The following is a 20,998-nucleotide window of genomic DNA, read 5'->3' as shown; positions in this document are numbered from 1 at the left end:
GCAGGGCTGTTTGGGATTGGGGTTTTTTTCATCTGAGTAATAAAGAGTCAGTAAGCCCTGGTTCCACATCTCATCTTTTTAACGTCATTCACAGTAATGAGCCCAGGCCTGATCCAGCAAGGTGTCTTTGGGTTTATTTCAGCTTCCTGCAAGCAGGAGATGGGCAGGGGCACAGAGCCGGAGCGCGGCTCCGGGCTGGAGGAGCCGCGGCCGCAGGGAGGTGCCGGGCTCTGCACGGCCTCGCCCCGCGCCAGCTCCGCAGGCTGCGCCCCGCTCCTCCGCCGGCACAACCTGCTTTTGCCATCTAGTGGCTGGCCCAGAAAGGCTCAAAAATGGACCTGGGGAGCCAAGGTGGAGATGGAAGAGGTCAGGAAACGAAAGGGCGGGGGGAGAAGTGTAGGGGAGGGTATCTGCGCTATTCCTGCGTTGTTACAGGCGTGGAGATGAGACCAGCGTGCCCGGCTCCGCAGAGTGCGGTGCTGATACATAAAGGTTAACGCCGGGGTTTATCAGCCTGCGAGGCCCGGCCAGGGCACGGCATCCCCGGCGCACGCTGCCTGCGACACGGCTGTGGCCGCGCGTGTTTGCAACGTCCAGAGGCCAAATGCCCTCCACCAGCAGCAGAACCCGCGCCCAGAGGGGCGAATCGCTGTGCGCAGGCACCCAGCAGCAGTTGCTGGGGTGCATCAAAGGGCTTTAACGCGTGTAGTAGCGTGGGCGCGTTTGCACTTGAGTGCTTTGACCTTGCAGGGGATCTCGCTCACAGCAAAGCCATGCAGCTGCTTCCAGGGTCGTGCTTTAACCCACAGCCCACACCTGCCCGGGTGGAAAAGCTCTGGGTACCCACGGCTTCATGCAGCTTGTGTCTGCGGGTGACCAGGGGTCGGGTTTTGGCTGCTTTTAAATCAGGATTTTGGTGTCAATAGAATTACGAAGAGTGTTGCCGCTTTCTTTTTATATCTTTTCCTTCCCATATTGTGATTTCTGTTGGATTTGGAAGTGATGACAGGATTTGCTTTCCGTCTAGTTCGGGAGTGTTTAAAATAAACCCAAAATGTAAGGAGGGTGCGTTCCCCTCTGCTCGGCTTTTCAGGACGCAGCTGGTGGCGAGGGCTCTGCCCCGTCCCCCCCATAACCCTGTCCCCCTCCCCGGAGCCCCGAGAGGACCTCACTCTCTCCGCCCCGGCAGACGGCATCCGCAAAGCCTCACCGGCTCCCTCGCAAAAACGGAACTGGCAGCTTTTGTCGAGATTAAAATACCACACAGAGCTGCTGCGCTTTTGTTTTCAAACGCTTGAATGCATTAGCATTGATTTATTTTTAATACAACCAGCCACCTGTGATTTTGAATATTATTTCTATTTGTTCTCTTTGGCAGAGGTAATTATAATGGTGTTCTTAAGCTGCGACCGCAGCTTCCCAGCTGTGCTGCCCTGGAGGGGTGGCTCGGGGCTGGCCGGCAGCACCAGGTACGGGTGCGTATCTGTAATGTCACCAATGGTACTAAATATTTCCTTTATTCACTGCTCATACGTAGCCGCACATATTGTAGGGGGCCTAAAGAGAAGGAAAAAGCCTTTTCTTTTCTTTTATCCCCCTTAATCTCAACAGGCCTTCAGCGTCCTGTAAGAACGACCACAGCCTGGCTCCTGCCTGCAGGCCTGGGAAAGAGCGGAGAGGTTCGGGGTCACGGGTGACGACACCAGCCCCGCGGGTCTCCCCTCACCTACTCGAACGCTCGCTCCTGAACTACTCTCTCAGTAATGTTTCAAATCACCTTGCCCATATAATGAAAGTACAGGCAGAATTCACTAAGCAAATGAGCCCCTCCTTTAATTCCATTTGCTTACACTGCTTATTTTTCTCCCGCATAATTATTTTTAAAGGAAAATTTAATTTCGTTTAATGGGAACAAAGTTTAACACTCCATAAGCTTTGTCTTCTGCAGCCCTCCATCTGGTAAGCGTCTTTTTTTTTTTTAATTATTTTTAAACCAGCCCAGTAAATTGTGTGTGTTTAAGAGGCACTTCTCATTAAGATGAAATACTTTGATCTCGCAGGATCATCTGTTTTTAAAGAAGTAATGATATACTACATTCCCCCCCCCCCCCAGGTAACCAGATCTCAGCAGTGACTACGTCCCCTTGGCCTGCCCAGCGCCCGCGCGGCTGGGAACTGGATGCAGCAATCGGAGCTGATCGGAAGGAAAAAGGGGTGAGGAGAAGAGCCCCGAGAGGGCACAGCAGGGACTATTAAGTAAGTGGCAACTCACCTCAGGAAAGGGAAACATTTTATTTATTTATTTTTAAGTACAGATGGTGTGGGGGGGAAAAAGGCTGTGAGAAGACCAAGAGAGGCGGGTGTACTATATATAGACGTACAGCTGTTTCCTTCAGGTGTTATAACTCAAAAACGTAGGATGATTAATTTTGAAAGTTGAAATGTATAGCAGATTCTGATTACATCTGAGTGTCTATAATTTAGCTACTTAGTAAAATTAACTTGACGTTTTTAGTGAGCTGTGAGGACAATAATGTGTGAAGAGACTGAAGAACAAGTTTGACTGCATGCTCTTCCCTTACCTCCCCCTTTTTCAATTTGCAAAGTTTATTTTTAACTTTTCCAATTTTTCTGGCGTCTTTCCTCTAATCCAGACAAATGAGTTTGCCTCCCTCTGCTGTCAGCTAAAGACAACGACGTTTTGGTATTGAGCTTTCATTTGCCTCGATGGCCTAGAGGTGCCCAGCAGCCGTAACTTGAGATGGAGGTTCAGGCCAGCTCAGGTGAGGGCTGTAGGTTGGGATCTCCAAGGCACGAAACGTTTCGCAGAGCAGGACACCTCCGGGGAGGCTGGGGGACTGCCCATTAAATCCACTTTCATACTTCAGAGAAAGCCCATTGCTGTGAACTTGCAAAAAAAAGCAGGTTATACCAGAGACCACGGAAATGGGCACCCTGAAAGTGCATGGCTTTATGTCGTTTTTCTTAAATAAAAACTCACATGCACAATGGTTGTGTGGGAGTGCAGAATGTGACAGACCACCCCACTAACCAGATTATCTGCAACGCCTAGCTACCGTACTGGCAACCACCCAGAACTTAGGGGTGCGGGTCTGCCCCAAGGGAGGATGCAACAGCTCCGACCATTTAATACCAGGCTGCAATTTAGAAGCAGAGTGATTTAAAGCATCTTTGTGGTATTTGGAGTTAGCTGAAGATCATCCAACTGTTGGGAAACTAATTTGAACAATTGAAGGGAGCTATTTGGACTTGTCTTGGCCTCTACATGTTGTGCACGTACGACCAGACCAGTCAGAATGGCCCCCGGCTCTTCACCAGCGCAGGGGGTTAACAGCTGCCTATCTCCACAGCCATGTTTCAGCAAGCACAAATCCATATTTTGGTGACAGCCTAGTAGATGTTGGTTATTCTCTAGAGTGCAATATCTAAGGACCCAATATAACCACAACTCTGTGCTGAGATTTCCCAGACCTGGTGCTAACCTTCTTGGACGACGAGGGCAAGTTATCTTGTATAATGGGGACATCATCAACTTGGGGAGGGGGGGGGAATCACACTTTGTGTGAAACTTGTTTAGTTTGATAAAGCCATGATTGCACCGTAAAGTCTACTTTTGTAACCAACAATCACTTTAAATTATGGTCTTGTTAGGGTTAAACTAAACTATCTTCCCAGGTCCCTTGGTGCCACTGAGGCGGTTGCGGGTAGCCAGCTCTGCTGTGAAACCGAGTGCTGGGGCAGCTCAACCTGAAGGCAAAATGGGAAAGGCAGCGGGCAGGATGGGTGGAGCACAAGGGGAGCGCAACGAGGCGTGTTTTGTGCTGCTGTTCTCTGGCCTGGCCGAAACATCACTATTATATGTATCAACACGGGAGAGAAATCTTTTACTAGGGGTTTTTATTTAAATTTAAGAAATATTTTCCAGAGTTTGGATTTCAAAATGGATTTCAAAAATGGATTTCAAAATTGTTCGGCCGTGTCCCTCCCGTGGCCTTCTGCCCTCTCTGTACAGATCCCAGGGCGGGTGAGGGAGGACGACATTAATGTTTTGCCAACAGCAAGATGTCTTTCGACTATGGCTTCTTGAAAGCAAGTTTCCAACACCCCCACTTAGCCAGGGCCAGTGCTTCTACCATACCTTACAAACACTGCCGCTAAGGACTGGATTAATTTTAGCTGAACTCAGGAAACGAACACTCTAATGTGGCTTCTTTGTTTAATAAGAAGTGCTCAAAGTCTGTTGTTTCAAACAAAATAACTCAGACACCTTTGTGACTATTTTTCATTTTAATTGTCTGATTCTAAGTAATATTTTCAGATGTAACATCAATCTAAGTTTCTAATAGGGCAATAAGAAAGCTCAGCGTCAGGCAGCTTCCAGAAGAATCTTCCAGATATGTTTAAAATGCTTTAAAATATTGAACATTTCTCATTGCTACAAAACAATGACAACTGGCAGATTTATTTTTTTTTTTAACCTACATTCTTTTAGCAGTAGAGAACCGGTGTGGAAGGTGATTCTTGATTCTTTCTGGACCTGTTTGACTATAACAACAAATAGTTTTATAACATGACAAGTACAAATATAAAATTTCAAATGAGCCAACTTTAAAAAAATCTGGATTTTTCTTCAATACCTCCAGTACCTTGCTTCTGTAATAAATATTAAAAACCATCTTTTACATTACAGAAAATGTTAAATAAGTTATTTACCAAAAGATTTCTTTTTCTTTTTTTTTTTTGTGTCAAAGGCTGATTCCACTAAAAGAGCTGAACAAACATTTTTACATCAATAAATAGTAAGGCATAAAGAAGCAAACAACCATCACAGGACCAGTCTTTATTAGTGGAACTTTCTCCTTCAGAGAATCCTTTTTTTGCTGGTATACGAAGGTGATTTTTGATTCTCAGCTGGTGGGACCTGGTTAGAAAAACAGTAATTATTACCATGTAGCAGTACTCGAAATGCACACAATTTGTCCCTACCCCGGGGCCACAATGCTGCAAAAGGATCTGCAAATAGGAGCTTTTGTGTTCAGCAAATCTTCAAATTAAAGTGGTAAGACTTCCGTAAGCAGAAAGACTTTTTTATGTCATCACTTTCTAACTCGGGTAGGGCTGAGACAACAGTACAGCAGCTGCATAGGGAAGTGTTCTAGAGGGCAAGGGAGAAGAGATTCATGGAAAAGGTTAGAGAAAAATTTAAGGAGGGGCTGGGAAATGTACAATCATTCAGAGTGGTGTGAGGAGAAGGATGGGATTTAGGAGTCAAGAAGTATATTACATCCTTCTGGGACAAAAGCCTGAACCTTCTGGGAGAAATCAAATCTGAACAGTGATTACTTAAACACTCAAACTAATTTAATACACTGCATTAGCAAATAGCTGTTTGCAAAAGCTTTGCCTGTTGGGTCTATATTTTTAAAAAAGCACCACGAGTTATTAACACATACACAAGCTTTAAATAAGGGTGCCTTTTGTGAACTTATTCAGTAGACAGGTTATTGGACTGTGATCTGCTGAAAATAAACTTCTGGAAGAAGATGACAGACATGAATATTAATCTAGGGAAAGCATCAGAAAGGAGAGGGTTTAGCTGTTTATGTGGTCAGTCATAAAACTCTAATTTAACCATCAAACATTGCAGAATATTTATCATACTAAACTGCTGTCACCCAGACTTGATTAGGTAGCAAACCTAAAGCAAGTCAGACTAATTCTGCAAAATACTACTGACACAGCAATGCATATTTCTAATGAGTATATACCAAGGAATTAAATGCAAGCAAAAATTTTACTTACTTCCAGGTTTCCTCTAGCCTTCTTCAAAACATCGTGAGTTAAAACCACTGGAAAGAAAGAGGAGATTAAAAAGAATACTGCACAATCTTTCTATATACTCTGTATTCAAGTCATAAGACCAAATATTAAATAATGTATGAACTCGCATCTACACGATGGGCTGCGACCAGGCAATCACACACAGCCCCCTACCACCACTCCAACTTTCTTACTCGCCAAAATCCAGAACTGTTAGTTCTTCCCGAGCCCTCTTCAGAAGCTCAGGCTGATGTTCAAGCAACAGTTGCAACAACCCCACGTTAAGGGGGCAATGCTGCACAAGCAGAGGGAGTTCAGGAGGAGCAGGAGGAGTCACTCGCCTACAGGGCAGGGCTGAATCAGGGCCATCACTAGAACGCCGCTTCCTACCCCCGGCCTATGTTCCATCCAGCACATAATCTGCCTTGCAAATCTAAACATCAGGGAAGTGTTTTTAAAGTTTTTCTACCGTACCAACAACAATACATGTGAAAACACGCATAGCTCATTACTACATTTAACACCACAGATATGAACAGCCCCCTGCAATACCGATGACCTGGTTCCCTCGATCTAAGTTATCAAAGGAAGACTTTCTGTTAATTTTAAGAGGAGATGGTGCATGAGCTAACTCCAAGTTGATCTATTAGGTAGAGCCTACTTGGGCTGGGGGCAGAGGGGTGGTTAGCAGGAGCAGGAGAAAAATGGTGCAGTGGAGAGGTTATGGGGGACGATGGGCTGGGAAGAGGACAGATGGCAAAAGATGTCAGCCAGCTCCCCCAGCAGTTCAAGGACAAAGCAACCTATATATGCTTAGGGGAAATCATGTCAGTGGCTTGCTCTGAAGGGTTCCAAGTTTTCTCTGTTCATCCAGCTAGTTTGCCTCTGTGGGGACAGCACGAGACCTGCGAATGGAGGAGGGGATGCTTCTAAACAAAACTGGTATTTAGAAATGTCAGGTTAAATTTGTGATTCTCTAATCTGTGTCAGCTCCATAACTGCTGAAAACTACCATTCACAAGTACCAATTTAATATTCCAGTCTCAAAAATAAACAATTTAGCCATAATAAAGATTTTTCATTACAATAATAAGAACCCAGCAACTCCAAGGGTATAGCTGTCATGAGATAATTATACCCTTGGCAGATTACTGCAATTTGGCACTGCATTGTTACATGTTCGGAGGTTCAGATGAGGTTTATAAGCAACGCGTTTTCTTGCCAGAGAAAGCACACAGAAGACTCCGAGCCACAAGAATGTTCCAGTCTCTGCCTCTAAATATATTTAGGAATGCTCAACTAAATAACAGAGGGAACTTGAATATCCTCAGTGGAGTGGCCAGCTAACAGGATGTTTGGAGAATGAAGGAAGGCAAGGTCACTTACTGCGATGCCTTTGCTTTCTTACTAGCAAAAGGAGAAAGGAAGAAATAACAAAAACAAGTGCAAGCATCCTAACAAAATCCAGCAGCTTCATATGATCCACCAGTTTGGTTGTATGCTTGGTCAGGAATTTGTGTACAGATGCAATTTAGAAACATTTCTGAAATTGCTCTTTAAGGCAAAGGTAACTTGACATCCATAATTCCCATAATCAATGAAACTTACAGAAAATCGTATCTAGGTCTTTCTGTGTAACAGAGTGCTCTCTGCTCATAAAGAACTCTGCTAGTAAATGCATTTCACCTGGCAAACTAGATTTTTTCTAAATCAAAAATATTAAATTCAGTACATGAAGAGAATTTAGAGGATGTGACACTAATAGCGAAGCTGCTGCTAGCCAGGCAGTACTTTGCATTAAGGAGACTTCAGAAAATGCAGGCTTCATTTTATTAGGACCTGGTTCAGATGAGGTTGAATGCCCTGAAAAGGAGTGAGCAAAATAAGGGGGAGATGTACTGTTTCCTTTTTGAAAGTGTGGGTGGGTGGAGTGGCTGTGGGGATAACATTTTGGCCATAAGGGTAGAACCTCTGCTGATTTACACTCTGCCCAGCCCTACTGAAATCACCCAGTATGTCCGAGATGTCACTGGCACTAGGAACTGACCAAACTAAACCAGTAAATCTACCACAGGGATATTATTTGGACAGACATAATAGAATAGCTTTGATTTTTATATGACAACCCCAAACTGAGCTATTTAACTTTAAAACCTGAACGAAACATAATTTTGGATTTAATATAAGTAACTTGTACATAATTTAATGCAACAATTCTGAAAGAAGTGACCAAAGCCCAGCCCATAAATGTTTAAAAAAAAAATAAAATCTGCAGGCAGAAGATACATGTACCTTAGGTATAAAAATTACAGGCTATGGAGCAAAAGAACATTTATTCCTCTACATTGCATTTAAATGACTTGAGTAACTTATAGTATTATGGCCATTTTCATAACTTTGTATGATGTGTACCATTGTACAGTCTAGATGAATTACTGATAATACGAGTGCCATTCCAGCACAGACTAATGAGTCATTTAGTCCCACCCCTTAAGAGAAGGTAACGATAGATTATTTTTTTTTCCAAGAAGAAAATTACATCCTCCTCCCACAATACACATATTGCCATAGCAGGAAGGTAGGAAAGAAGTTAGCTCCATGCAAATCTCTTCTGATGAGTGATTAAACTCTAAAGCAGAAGAGATGGATCTCTTAAAACAGACACCTGGCTTAACACAGCTACAGTATAGCCCATGTCCCACTTGTTTTCATGTTTCCACATAATTTTCTAGATATGGCTGCTGAGGGTAAAATACCATTTCACAGCATGTCCTAATTTTTCTTTAAAAAATGACTCATAGTAAGCTTTTGTCTCCCTTGTTCCGAGCCTTCTGTTCTCTTGCACTCCTCACTCTGGCGTAGAGCGTTGACAAATCTCCTTTGCTGCTGCTTTGGCTTTTCCCAGTATTCAGCTACCATCTAGTGCGATACATGCAACAGACAGGCACCTCAGAAAATCTAAAAGCCTAATTCCACAGTTATCAAGACTGAAGCAAAATCACAATTTTGAGAAGGACAACATCAAAAACTGGCTGGAATGGTCTACAGCAACAGTAACTTTGCTTCTGTCAGGAACTGTTGTAGGATAGAAAACTATAATGGAATGGCAATATCTGAAATGGAATAACTCAAGTAATTATTGGCAATTAGTGGCAGCTGCATGGATTGACACATCAGTGGGTTGTGTAAAACTATGAACTGCTGCTCACGTTATTCTATGCAGCCTTTTGTAGTTGGACAATTTCTTTCCATTTGACTGAGGCTCCATCAGTTCCGTACAGTCTGAACCTCACAAATCATTTGTCAGTGACAACTGAGTGTGCACAAGGAAACGCCAGCCAGAGCAACTGCAAAAGAACAGGTGCCTATATTCATTTTGTTCTTTCTCCAATTTTAGAGGTAGCCACAGACTACAAAAATTAAAAAAAAGAACCAGTAATAAAGCATACACTTACACTGGTCAATGATGACTTTCTCCATGTTTTCCTTCAGCTGGTTTGTGGAGTGCAAGCGTTTCACTGTGCTATGTAACTTCTTCTCTTGCTCAGACAGTTTCTTACGTAATCTAAGTATTTCTGCTTTCATTCCTTCATCCTAAATTGAGAGAAGAAAATATTGTATTAAAGCATTATATAAAAGTACTTTGTACATTGTTAGTTGCTAAATACGTTTGTACAAAAGCCCTCAAGCTTCCTTAGAGTATGAACCACTTAAAGGAGTGAAACATCACTGAGTGCCTGTCCTTCCACATTCACATCCCCAGTGACATACGATTCTATGACATCTGCCAAGAGACAACTACAATTCTTAGCTGGCTTTTAGGGCAATTACTTTTTCTGCTAGTCTGAGAAAAGTCTTAACACCAGCGCCTATTTTTGTTTTTAAACTTCCATTCCTCTCTTCTTTTTTTTTTTTCCCCTCAACCAGAAAACATAATGAAGGCCAGCGCTATGGGATCAGCAAGTATCCTGTCTGCCAGGTTCGGAACTTCCAGCTTCCTTTTCCAGTCTTCTGTTAATAGTTGACGCTGCCTATCAAAGGGCTGAAAGGCATTGTACAAATGACCGGGACACTTTTACTGCAAAATTATTTGACAGTATCATTATTCAAGGTTCAGTTTTCACCACCAATTCCAACTAAGTTATAGTTAGTATCTTTTACAACAGGACTACGAGTAGCTCTGACATAGTCTGCCGGTATGACTGATATGGATCCTCGTGCAAACTTAAGCTTGTACATTTTTCTTCTTGTTGTGCCACTTCTTAAATAATAGTATCTTCTGGAATTTGCCCCTAGCATTTAGCTCTTCAGAAGAACTGATTACTCACAGCTCCTGTGGGGCTGAAGGCAGTGAATGCTCAGTATCTTTTAGAATCAAGTTTCAAGAGATACTCTTTCATATACTGCATTTAAGACATCAGAAGCAAGCTAATGTCCTCAAGATCTCAGGATGTTTGATAACAAACTCTAGAAAATATTCTATTAGACTCTAATTAGGTGCAGTCCTGGGAAGTCAGACCCCCCACACAAAGGTCAGATTTTGACAAGTGACTGATCCAGATCAAGAAGGTTTAGATCAGTATGACAGTAAAGCATTAGATGCATCACACACACTGTGTGTGTGTATGGTATGTTCACATACTGCAGTCCAGGCCAACATATAGCTGTCTATGTAGAATATACACATAAGGATAAAAATGGAAGTATACACATTTGTCAAGACATCCCAAATAGGGAGCTGAAACATCAGTGAAGTATATTAAACAGCACAGTTCATTCTTACTGCTTTTGTGATTTTACACATTTAAGGATGCTAGAAAATAACAAAAATGTTATTAAAATTACATATAAAATGTTTACTTTCCTAAAGTTGTTTTTTTTCCAGCAATATCCTGCCTCCCTTAAGAAATACATACAAAAACCGCAGTAAAAACACTTTAGATTTATTTCAAAGCCAGAGTTTGAAACAGTTTCATTACTGAGTGGTGGTATTATGACAGTATAGATAATTCATTCCTCATTCAGTTTACTTCCATTCATTTGCATAGTGCAATCCTTTTTAGTTAAAATGTTATAAAACTTGTCTCGGGGTTTTGTCACACTTTTAAAAAAGCATCCTATTTTACAGCTTAGGCATCAAAAACGTGAAAGGAAAATGTAGCTCAGATTACATCAAAGTTGCTGAAGTTTCTGTTGTTACTAGTATATACCTAATCAAATTGAATTTGGTTCTATAGCAGGGAGTCCAACCCTTTTCTTGTTGAAATGGAATGTCTGCCACCTGCCTAGGTTTCCTGAATATCATGTAACAGGGTTACAGATTACATCTTTAATATAAAGAATTTTGTAAATAAACCCCCCGGTATATAATATGATCAGGATAGAAAGCCAGCACACATTCAGCCTTGGCCTTCACTGATGAGAGCTAACTAAATCCATGTGCCCGGAGACTAGGCATCCCGGGTTCATGATTTTCAAAAGAGTTTCCCAAATGACATGTTCCTAATGGGTGCATCTTCCTTGACACATTACAACAGTTAAAAAAAAACAACCAACCAACCAAACACCACACACACACACACAGAAAAAAAAAACAAAACAAAACAAAATGAAACATGATAGTACCTGAGTGCCATGAGTAGTACCATGTACAGCTTTCAGTGGAAGGGAAACTCTCCAGAGAAGTTTCAGTAAACGTGCAGCCTCTTCTAAAATCTGCTGTACTGTGTGAATATTTGTGGAAAAGCTATGCAGTGATGCCTGGTCTGGTACCTATATCATAGGATTAGAGACATGCTATATTTTATGCTTAAAACATTATGAAAATGTAATCTTAATTAATGGTTTAAATCCAGTTAGTATAATTTCATATTTAAGATGATGTACACAGATATTGTGTGCCACAAAAGCTAACTTGTTAGTTTACAAAGACTGCTGAATTATGCATTATCTGAGAGTTTCAGAAAGGGAGGGGATTTATCCTAATCAATAACCATGATTAATAATGGATTATATTTACTCGATTTGCTATGCCACGTGGTAATAGTTGGCAACTCTCTTCTTTCTCCATTTGCATTTCGTGTCACGTTATTTGAAAGTCAAATGATTACAGACATCAATTTAAGCAATATAGATGTTTCTTCCTTAGCAGACCCTTTAAACTGTTCCATTTAATGCTAAAATAACTATCAGGACACACATAAAATGTTTTCCTCTGCTGACAGATGAGAAAGCCAAATTGAAGAAATTGCATAAATGTGAAATAAAGGAGGGGAAGAATGCAAGGGGAGCAAATGAATTACCAAAGCAATGGTGATACAGAAGGAGGAAGGGTAATGAAAGAAAAGCACTCACAGTTCCTGCCCCATGCAGCATATCATTTGAATACTTACTTAGCATTGTTATCTAACCAGAATCCTCCTGTCACATAAAACATCCCATTTGCTAAGTAGTTTGAAACTTCAGTGATGTAAAGCTTGATAGGAAACTGCAAATTGTGAAACTTACTGCTTTTATCTTTACACCAACAAAACAAGTTAAAAACTTACAGAGAGATTACTTTTTCAGTCATTATCAGTATCTTAACTAGGTCATTTGAAAATATATGATACTTCAGAGAGTCTTAAGTGTCATTCAGACATCATTTTACTGTGTGAGCACACATGTGATACCACAAAAAGAATTTCAGAATTGTTGAAGACTGCATCTTCAATAGCTTTACTAATTATAACTAGAAAAATAAGTAGCGTGAATTTATCCATGCAGTTAAGACCTTCTGGTTTTGGAAGAGCACTGAGCGTGTTTTTTATAACATTTACATTATCATAAAATCATAGGGGTGAAAAGGCCCTTCATTAGTCACCTAGTTTACTTTCCCACTCCAAGGCAGGAAAGCATTACATGTAATTTTGCAAACATTCACGTAATCTGGTCTTAAAAGCGCCTCCAGGAACAGTGTCTCTGAACAGCCTCCATTCCAGTGTTTCACTATTTTTACCACTGGCGTGTTGTTTTAAATGCCTGATCCAAGCCTTTCCTGTTGCGGTTTAAGTTTCTTAGCTCCTTATTAGCTGCCATGGACATGTACAGATTGTTCCTTCCCTTTTGTTGAAGCTTCTAGGTAGATTTGTCTTATTCAATCCACCCCAAATATGCTATCATTAACTGCATCCAGAAATTAGCAGTATTAAATAAGAAAAAATTAGCATAAGTAAACACTAGTTATTCTCCTGATTCTAGAGGAAAAGGACTGACATTATTCAATACAAGCCAAGTATTTTATTGGTTTAAGAATTATAATATTTAAGACTACAGCAAGAGCACCATGAATTGATATCACTGTGTCACACGTGGTGCAGAAAGGACGATACGCTATGTCTTAGAAGACATTATTTGATCATTAATGAGATATTCAAGTTTCTAGACTAGCTACTAATATTGCTAAAGTGTTCAATTGATACTAGGAAGTGGAAAAATATTAAAAAGTTTCCCTAATATGAAACAACCTTCATTAGCATACATCAATCATTAATGTACAGTTATCACCTGGTGTTTCTAAAGGACTGAATACAAGTGGGGAACTTTGTCAGCTGTATATTAGATTTCTTTTAACTGTCTCATATTTCCTGGGTTTATCCCAAGCCTTAATTACAAGAAAATCTCCTTAATTATTTTTATCCTTAGGTTACTGATATATACCCCTAGTTTAAGCCCTTTCTAAAGCATTTTATAGTTTCATCTGGGGTTTTTTGTTGTAGTTTTTGTTTGGCTTTTTTATCGTTTCCAGTGTAACAATCACCAATTTCCATAGCAAAAGCAAGTAGTTTCACCTCATTTCAAGTTGCAAGTAAAAGTGAGATTGCTTATTAAAGGACCAGAATTAACAAATTTATCCGTAGCCACATTAACCCAGAATCACAAATAGGTGCCTGCATCTAGATGAGACTTGGACTGTCAAGGTTGAGGAGTCCTGACAGAGTTATTCAGTTAATGGTGCCTGCTGCACCATTAACCTAGTTCTTTGCTTTTGTAACCTACACATTTTGCACCTCTAGGTAAAATTCACCATCCTCTAACAGCTTTCACTGTTTACCTTTATTCCAGACTCCTGCAGTTTCGTACCAGTGACCTCTCTTAAAGAAACCTCCATTTCTGCTAAAACCTGTTGCCCTTCTGAAATCTGTTTCCGCAGAGCATTATAATCCTCAATCAAGCCAAGAACGTGGCGCCCGTTTTTGTCTGCCCACATACGATGTCCAGGGACAAGACGAGGGGTACATGCCGTACTGGAAGATGAAGTACTACTGCAATGTGAAGTGCTGTCTAAATCGTCTTTAGAGGCTGAGTGCGTACCTGGGACAGAAAAATAGTTTCATTTTTTTTATCCTTACATGTAGAACTAATTGACACTAGACTTCCCTTAAACAGCAAGTCTGGGATACTGATAACACACACGTTTAAGATACTTTGGGATGTACCTGTTTTCACTAGCAAATACAATGTCCACGTTTCTGCAGCTCATAAATGCTTCTGCTGGTAGCAGGGCATTTGCAAAGATACATAAAAACAGGACAATGAAGAGTATATCAGCAGAAGTTAACATGCATTAAAAAAAACTTCCTAGCTCTACTTCTGTTCCTTTTTTTTTTGCTGATGCTGCACTTGGACTCAGGAAGCAGGGAAACACAGCTAATTTTCTAGTACCACGCCATGTATCTTCCAGTATTTACCTACATTAATCTGTTTAGCATCTATCCACAGTTCTAGATATCTCCCAAAATCAAGTCATAGTCAGAAAATCTAAGATACGTCCCGATGAAGATATTTTAATCAACCAGCGTAAGCTTCCCATAAACTCCACAAGAAGTATGACACTCTCCACAGCTATACCATACTTAAATCGTATCTATATCCCTCCTCTTCAGACCTTCCAAATTCCCTAAGTACCTATGAGTAAAGACTAATCACAGTACATCTAGAAAGCTAACAAATTCAGCTGTTAACATTCCAAGGAGTCTTTCTGGTTCATATCAAACCAAGCTATTATAACTCCATTCACCATTTTCTTAAAGAAATAATGAGCTTCTCCAGCTCCTATCTACTCTACCTGATGCAGGTCAAAAGCAACATCTAGGATTCTATCAAGAAACTAACCAGGAACCAATGCAATGTGGGGACACTGGTGGTACAGGTTCCCCACCATAGCTGTTCCACACCTACTTGATCATGACTGGCCCTAAGGAACCATCCCCAGATGAAGCACATGACCCTAACAGTGTTCAAGTATAAAGTGCACAGAGAATGGTAGCAACCCGTAAATATTATCTGCTACATTCCGCATCTTTCTTACTTGTACAGAGTAGTGCAGAGTTATGCTCATTATGTATTTCATCTAAAGCATGATTCTGATTGGACACGATGGACCCACAAAAGAAGCAGGGTGGTAAAAAACCCTTTTGTGTCTCACGAGCTCTCACACTAATCCTCTGACTGGTGCTCTTGCTCTGTGTGGTGCATAAGATTTAGGTAGGCATGTTCAGGTGAAGCGTATGGACCCAAAAAGCCCCATTATTATTGCTTCCCATAACACAATGTATCCTGTACAGGCAGTAGGAGAGGTGGCTTTATGCTGGACGTATGGAAAGCTGCTATTATGCAGAGTACTTTAGCAGCAAGGAAGAACATTCTTGTGCCCTCTGTATGCCATGTACATCTATTTTGGGACCATAATCTAACCCTGTGTGTAAACACTACATTTTTCCTGATTTGCTAAAACAGTATCACTTAACAGTGATTGAAATAAAGGTAAAATATTCCTCAAGGGCAAAAAGGGGACAACTGATTTATACAAAGACCATTTAGTGCACTTATCGATCATTCTTGAGTAATACATAGTCACCTTAGCAAACACTATAGAGCTCTGCATTAAAAAAAAGAACCCCCAGGTAAGCAAAACTTATGGCAATTTAATGTAGGCATCCTTCCATCCCAGAGACCGTCTGCAAATGCTTTTCTTGAATGAAAAGGAAGTGACAGTTGGAGGCTATAAGACAGTGCAGTGTGCATTTCACCTCCCCATGCACTAATAGCTCTAACAGGAAAGGGATTTGAAAGGCCAATGGGCAGCTCCCAAACGTACAGCTCATGTTGTATAAGGCTCTCAGAGCATCTTTAAAGAACAAGGCACAGGTTCTACAGTATAACAAAAGCATGTATGGCACAGTACCATTCACTCCTGCATAATGCCGAGATTCTTCTTTGAAAAGATAGTTGATATTCACAGCTGACATTGATCCCACTTCCTCTCTCTTTTCTTTTGAAAGCTGCTCCTCTAACTTTTCATGCAAAGACTTGTTTGTCTCTATGCTTCTTTCAAGCTGCACTCGCAAACTCTGTATTTCAGTCAATAGTTCATGCAAGTCAAGTGGATTATTCTGATCTTTTCGCAATTCTTCTGATGCATCACATCTGGGATCTGAGACAATTTCAAAAGAAACACTTAACATCTTTAACAATTAAAATAATATTAGCCATTATCAGAATGCTGAGCAAGTAAATTATAGCCAGCTTTATCCTCAATATTAAGAATTAACTACAAACAGCATTAAGATAATGGTTTGACAAAAAAGCATGTCTTAATTGCTTCTACCCTCAAAAGATTTAAAGAGCCAAAAATTATTTTTCACTTTGTCCATAAAAGCTAATAAGTCTCATGCCAAAAGTAAAAAAAAAAAAATATAATAAAAAGAGAATGAAGAGGATTTACAAAATCTGAAGTGCATTAATGCACAGTCTGGGGAAAGTAAAAGGAATGGGTAATCTCGGAGTGCGGAGGAGGGATGGAGTAGAATTGGGAGTTTAATTTTATACACAGAAGAAAAAAGAAAATAGTGATCACCTGGCAACCAGAGGAACAAATCTGAACCTGAAAAAAGCAAGGGCTGTGTTCGTCTTTTCACAGAAGGAGGTCAGTACACAAACAATTCCATGTATTCTTTCACGCTGAAATCAAATTGTTCTCCAGACAGTGGGAAGGGGCTCAACTGCATGAGGAGGGTGCTGCTACTCTCTAATTACATTACCAGTTCTGCAAGGAGACTTGCTTCCATCCCTGAGCCAACTTTGGCTTAAAGCCTTATGCCAACAAGGCTCTTCTGCTGCAGCTAGACATGAAATACAGTGATGGCAGGGCATATTACTTAAAGTAGCAGGAAGAAAAAAAATCAACTTTTACAAGAACTTCCAATGGGAAATTTGCTGGATCCTGTAATGAGTATGCAGCAATGAACAGCATTCCACTTCTATACCCAACCACACCAACAGCTATGTGGTGGTACAGCTTCTTTAAAAGGGGTAGGAAGAAGTCATGCAAGTCTCGTTCCTATCCCTCACCTTTTTCTGTCACTAGACAGAAAAGCGGACAGGAAATTATTAAACATCTCGTTCAGAAAACAGTGCCAGCACTTCTCCGCGGCCCTAGGGAGAAGACAGTACCCTCATATTCAGACAAGAGAAAGCACAAGCTACCTAAGTAAGCACTACCTGTGAGGATGCAGCAGCATGTATTTAGATGACAAGTAAATATCTAAGAGTCCCATGAAGCTTATACAGCCTGAGCCACTGAATCTTCAATATTTCTTTTTAGCTTAGCTAAAAAGATAAAGGAAACTTGGGTGTGCCTAGTCAGAACATATCACGCATCTCAACCTCGCAGTTACACTCCTAAGTAAAAAGCAGCATTTTATCATCAAGTTGTCAGTTTTACTTTGCATAGCAGACACAAGTAGAAACAAAGAAATAGTGACCTAGCCCTGCTGTCCTTTGACAAGGTCATATTCAGAGAGGGAAGTGTTGCAAGGGCTAAGGGTATAGAAACAATTGTGCATTTATACCTGTCCTCTTCTTTCTTGCTTCTTCCAACTTTTCATAAACCTTCATCTCAGTTCGGAGTGACTGCAGTAACTTCTCATTCTCAGAGAGCTGACGTTGCTTTACATTAATTTCTGTTTGCAACCTGTGAAGTCCCAATAAACAGCAAAGTTAGGTCTTAAATTCTTACCTTTTGTTTCAAAATCTAAAATCCTTTCCCCTTTCCTCCGTAATTCTTCCCTTGCCTTTTGAATATATCTGTGCACCTCATTAATGTTAATGGCTATGGCTAAACACATGCTTGTCACATTGACAATATTCTTCTCCAAATGAATGTCTAAATGTGGACAGAATCAATACCTGTTTAATTCATTACGACTGCTGTAAATCTGACATGTCAGATATCTGGTTTCATCCTCCTTTTGGCCAATTTGTTTTTGCAACCTTTCATTTTCTTTCTTGATGCATTCATAATCCTCATGAAGATGCTCAATAATTGCATTCTTTTTAGAAAGAGATTCTCTTAACTTTTCATTTTCCTTTTGTTTATCTGAAACAAGAAGAAATACAAGGTATTTGCAATGCCCACAACCCACTAAAGCTGTGCTTTTTAACAAAACCAGCTTTTTTAGAGACTGTCAGAAAACAACAGCTGCTCTTGTGAGTTTTAGGATTTCAGTATTTCAATTTTCTATCAACTTTTGCTAGATACATTTCCTGTAACATGCAACATTTAACCCCCAGGACTCACAAAGGCTCCATAAAAACCTGTGTACAGCTTTATATGCCAAATGCCCGCAACACCTTGGAATTTGGTCAGAAGGATAGTATTCAACAACTAGGGTCAGCATGGTCCCAAAGCAGGCACATGAATTTTGCTAATCCTCACAAAATAATGGATTTGACTTCTCTTTAGAAAGGAAAGAACTCAGTAGGATTGTTCCAGGGCATGTTGCACCCACGTTCCTCTTTGTCTCTCAGAAATCCCTCTGTCCTCTCCTTCCCAGCCCTATTCATCTGCCAAACGTATCATATCAGTCCTTCTTTCCTTTCCCCAAACTGGTTCTGTGACAAAGAATTGCTGATAGGGGCAACTGAGCATTCTGAGACAGCTGCAATCAGAGAGGCTTATGGGGACCCTGTTTTTTGTGACCCTACATTTAGTGTTGGAAAAGAAGGCAGCAACCTTAGCAAAGAAACAGCAGGGAGGAATTGTTCCATCTCCCAACAATCAGAAAATTACTCCCTCATCTTCAGTAGTCCTGTTGAAAGCGTATGACAATGGTAATCCCCACACGCGGTTAAAAATGTGCATCATTTCAGTAGTTTCACTACTGAAAACCTAAGCTGAGACTAGACAGAAAGCACCTGAGACCAAAACATGCAGGAGGTATCTAAGAGGCTTTTCTTTCTCTAGTGCATCCAGGAATAAAAGGAAAAGAAGATCACAAACTCCAGAGATACTGACATTATTCTAAAACACAAGGGCAACAATGCTCTATTCATCATGGTTCTTATAAAAAAGAAACCCTGATATTATCAGGTCATATTGTCAAACGTGGAAACAAACAAAAGCAGGGAAATATTAATTAAAAAAGTAGAACTTGAACAAACTGATAAGCACCAAGAGGCACTAAAACAGATGAGAGAATGCATTACTCTGAAAGAAGCACCAGTGCTTTTACACAAACAGTCTGAAAATATGGAGACTTACAACCTAATTGTAGCCTAAGCTGCTTTTAAGAACCTAGTTGGTGAATTGTTGGTTTTCTTGGGGGGAAAGAAGGAAGACTTTTAATATTTTCTCTTCACAGGTGTGAAAATGAGGGAAGTTTAAAATTAATCTCAGAGATCACAAAGACCTCCAAATGGATTCCCTCAGTTCTGTTCTCTTCTAAATTGTTTCCAAGAAGAACATGACCTGGCCTGTCCAGTCAACCCTTTGCAGCAGACTTCTGAGCATTCTGAATTCCTCTGTACTGAATGGTTTCATTTGCAGCAATAATGCTATTCTATGTCTTTTTTTTTTTTTTTTTTTTTTTAAGAAAGCTTCAGAATGGAAGCATGGGGAAAAAGGAGCAAGAAACTGGTAATAAAAGGCATGGGGGGAAGGATAAAGAATGTATAAAAAGAAAGGAATGCAAAAAGAAGAATGGAGAAATGAAAGTGAATATCATATGGAAAATGCTACAAATAAACAGAAAGAAGGAAGTTTACTGCTACTCCTTTATCATTGTTAGCCCCAGTTTTAATGCTTATGGTTGAGCACGGAATTTCAAGGGTGGAAAGAATGGTTAAGTCAGTTTAACAAATGGACTGTTAATATTTTATAGTTTTCTGATCTGAAATGAGTTGCAGTCTACTCCCATAAAGCACAGTTTTACATTTTTACCTCTGGATCCTTTTGCTAGCATTGCATTCAGAACTTGATTTTGCTTCCTCAGGAAATGTATTTCAGAAGTCAGGGAATTATGCTGCTCTGAGCCATGGATAAAAATGTTTGCAGAACCTATAAATATATGCATAAAAGATGATTTATGAGTCATCTCTAGGTCATTAAAGATTAAACTTTCCAGACAAGAACAATTTAAAGAATTGCAGAAAAACATGTTATGAAAGGTATTTCTCCCCTATATATTTTGAAGGTTATCCCTACAGACTGAGAGGCAGTTCAGGCCAATGCCAAGTAATCCAAAGCCCTGCATCACAAGTACCTCTCATTGCTGGGCAACCATTACCAAAATTGCAAAATTATCCCTGGCAGTCTTTACCTATCAGCTAAAATTCCAACAGAACAAAATACAGGAGTATTTTGTGACTTTGCTAGTCTTTGAAAATAATGCAAACGGTATGAAGGTTTACCATCTATTTCAATCTTGCTCTATTCATACTCTGTTGTATTTAATGACACCATTGCAGAGGACCACTAGATTCTACAAACTAATCCACAGTGGGTAATGCTGGAAGTAAGGTAAATAGTCTGGTAATACGTTTGTTACCACACCATTCTAGAGCATAAGGCTGGAGTCACTGTCTTTGCCTCTGCTTACAAACTGAGAACCCATTTACGATCACAGGCATGAAGACTCATCCTCTTAAATTCGTGTTTTTAACATTTAGATATCTGAGCCAGTGTTGATCAACCTATGGCTTCCATCAATAGTCATGGGGAGAAACAGGCACCTCCAGAGAGCGACTTGTCCGATGTATCCTCTACACACCTCTCTGCAGATGAGACGCCCTGTCCTCTGAAGAGACATTCTTCTCTCCAGTACCTCCATGAGAAGCT

At 40.5% G+C, this 20,998-nt stretch overlaps 1 protein-coding gene across 4 annotated transcripts in view; it reads right to left on the bottom strand.

Moving 5' to 3' along the window:
* Positions 1-2,443: 2,443 nt before the first annotated feature.
* CDK5RAP2 (CDK5 regulatory subunit associated protein 2) overlaps positions 2,444-20,998 on the bottom strand; it is an 84,789-nt gene continuing 66,234 nt past the window's right edge. For 2 of the 4 annotated variants that reach the window (XM_072882780.1, XM_072882779.1), the window contains exons 29-37: positions 20,102-20,218; positions 18,070-18,259; positions 17,733-17,854; positions 16,067-16,315; positions 13,934-14,193; positions 11,467-11,613; positions 9,297-9,435; positions 5,824-5,870; positions 3,876-4,942 (exon numbers count right to left, since the gene is read on the bottom strand). In XM_072882780.1, the coding sequence (XP_072738881.1) occupies positions 4,883-4,942; positions 5,824-5,870; positions 9,297-9,435; positions 11,467-11,613; positions 13,934-14,193; positions 16,067-16,315; positions 17,733-17,854; positions 18,070-18,259; positions 20,102-20,218 (1,331 nt within the window). In that variant the 3' untranslated portion in view covers positions 3,876-4,882. Of the gene's footprint in view, positions 4,943-5,823; positions 5,871-9,296; positions 9,436-11,466; positions 11,614-13,933; positions 14,194-16,066; positions 16,316-17,732; positions 17,855-18,069; positions 18,260-20,101; positions 20,219-20,998 lie in introns of all 4 variants that reach the window. The other 2 variants (XM_072882776.1, XM_072882778.1) reach the window with 2 other exon arrangements.

The sequence above is a fragment of the Ciconia boyciana genome, chromosome 18 (assembly GCF_034638445.1).
Source record: "Ciconia boyciana chromosome 18, ASM3463844v1, whole genome shotgun sequence".
In the NCBI taxonomy this organism is placed as follows: domain Eukaryota; kingdom Metazoa; phylum Chordata; class Aves; order Ciconiiformes; family Ciconiidae; genus Ciconia; species Ciconia boyciana.
This window is presented reverse-complemented; position numbering and strand designations above follow the sequence as displayed.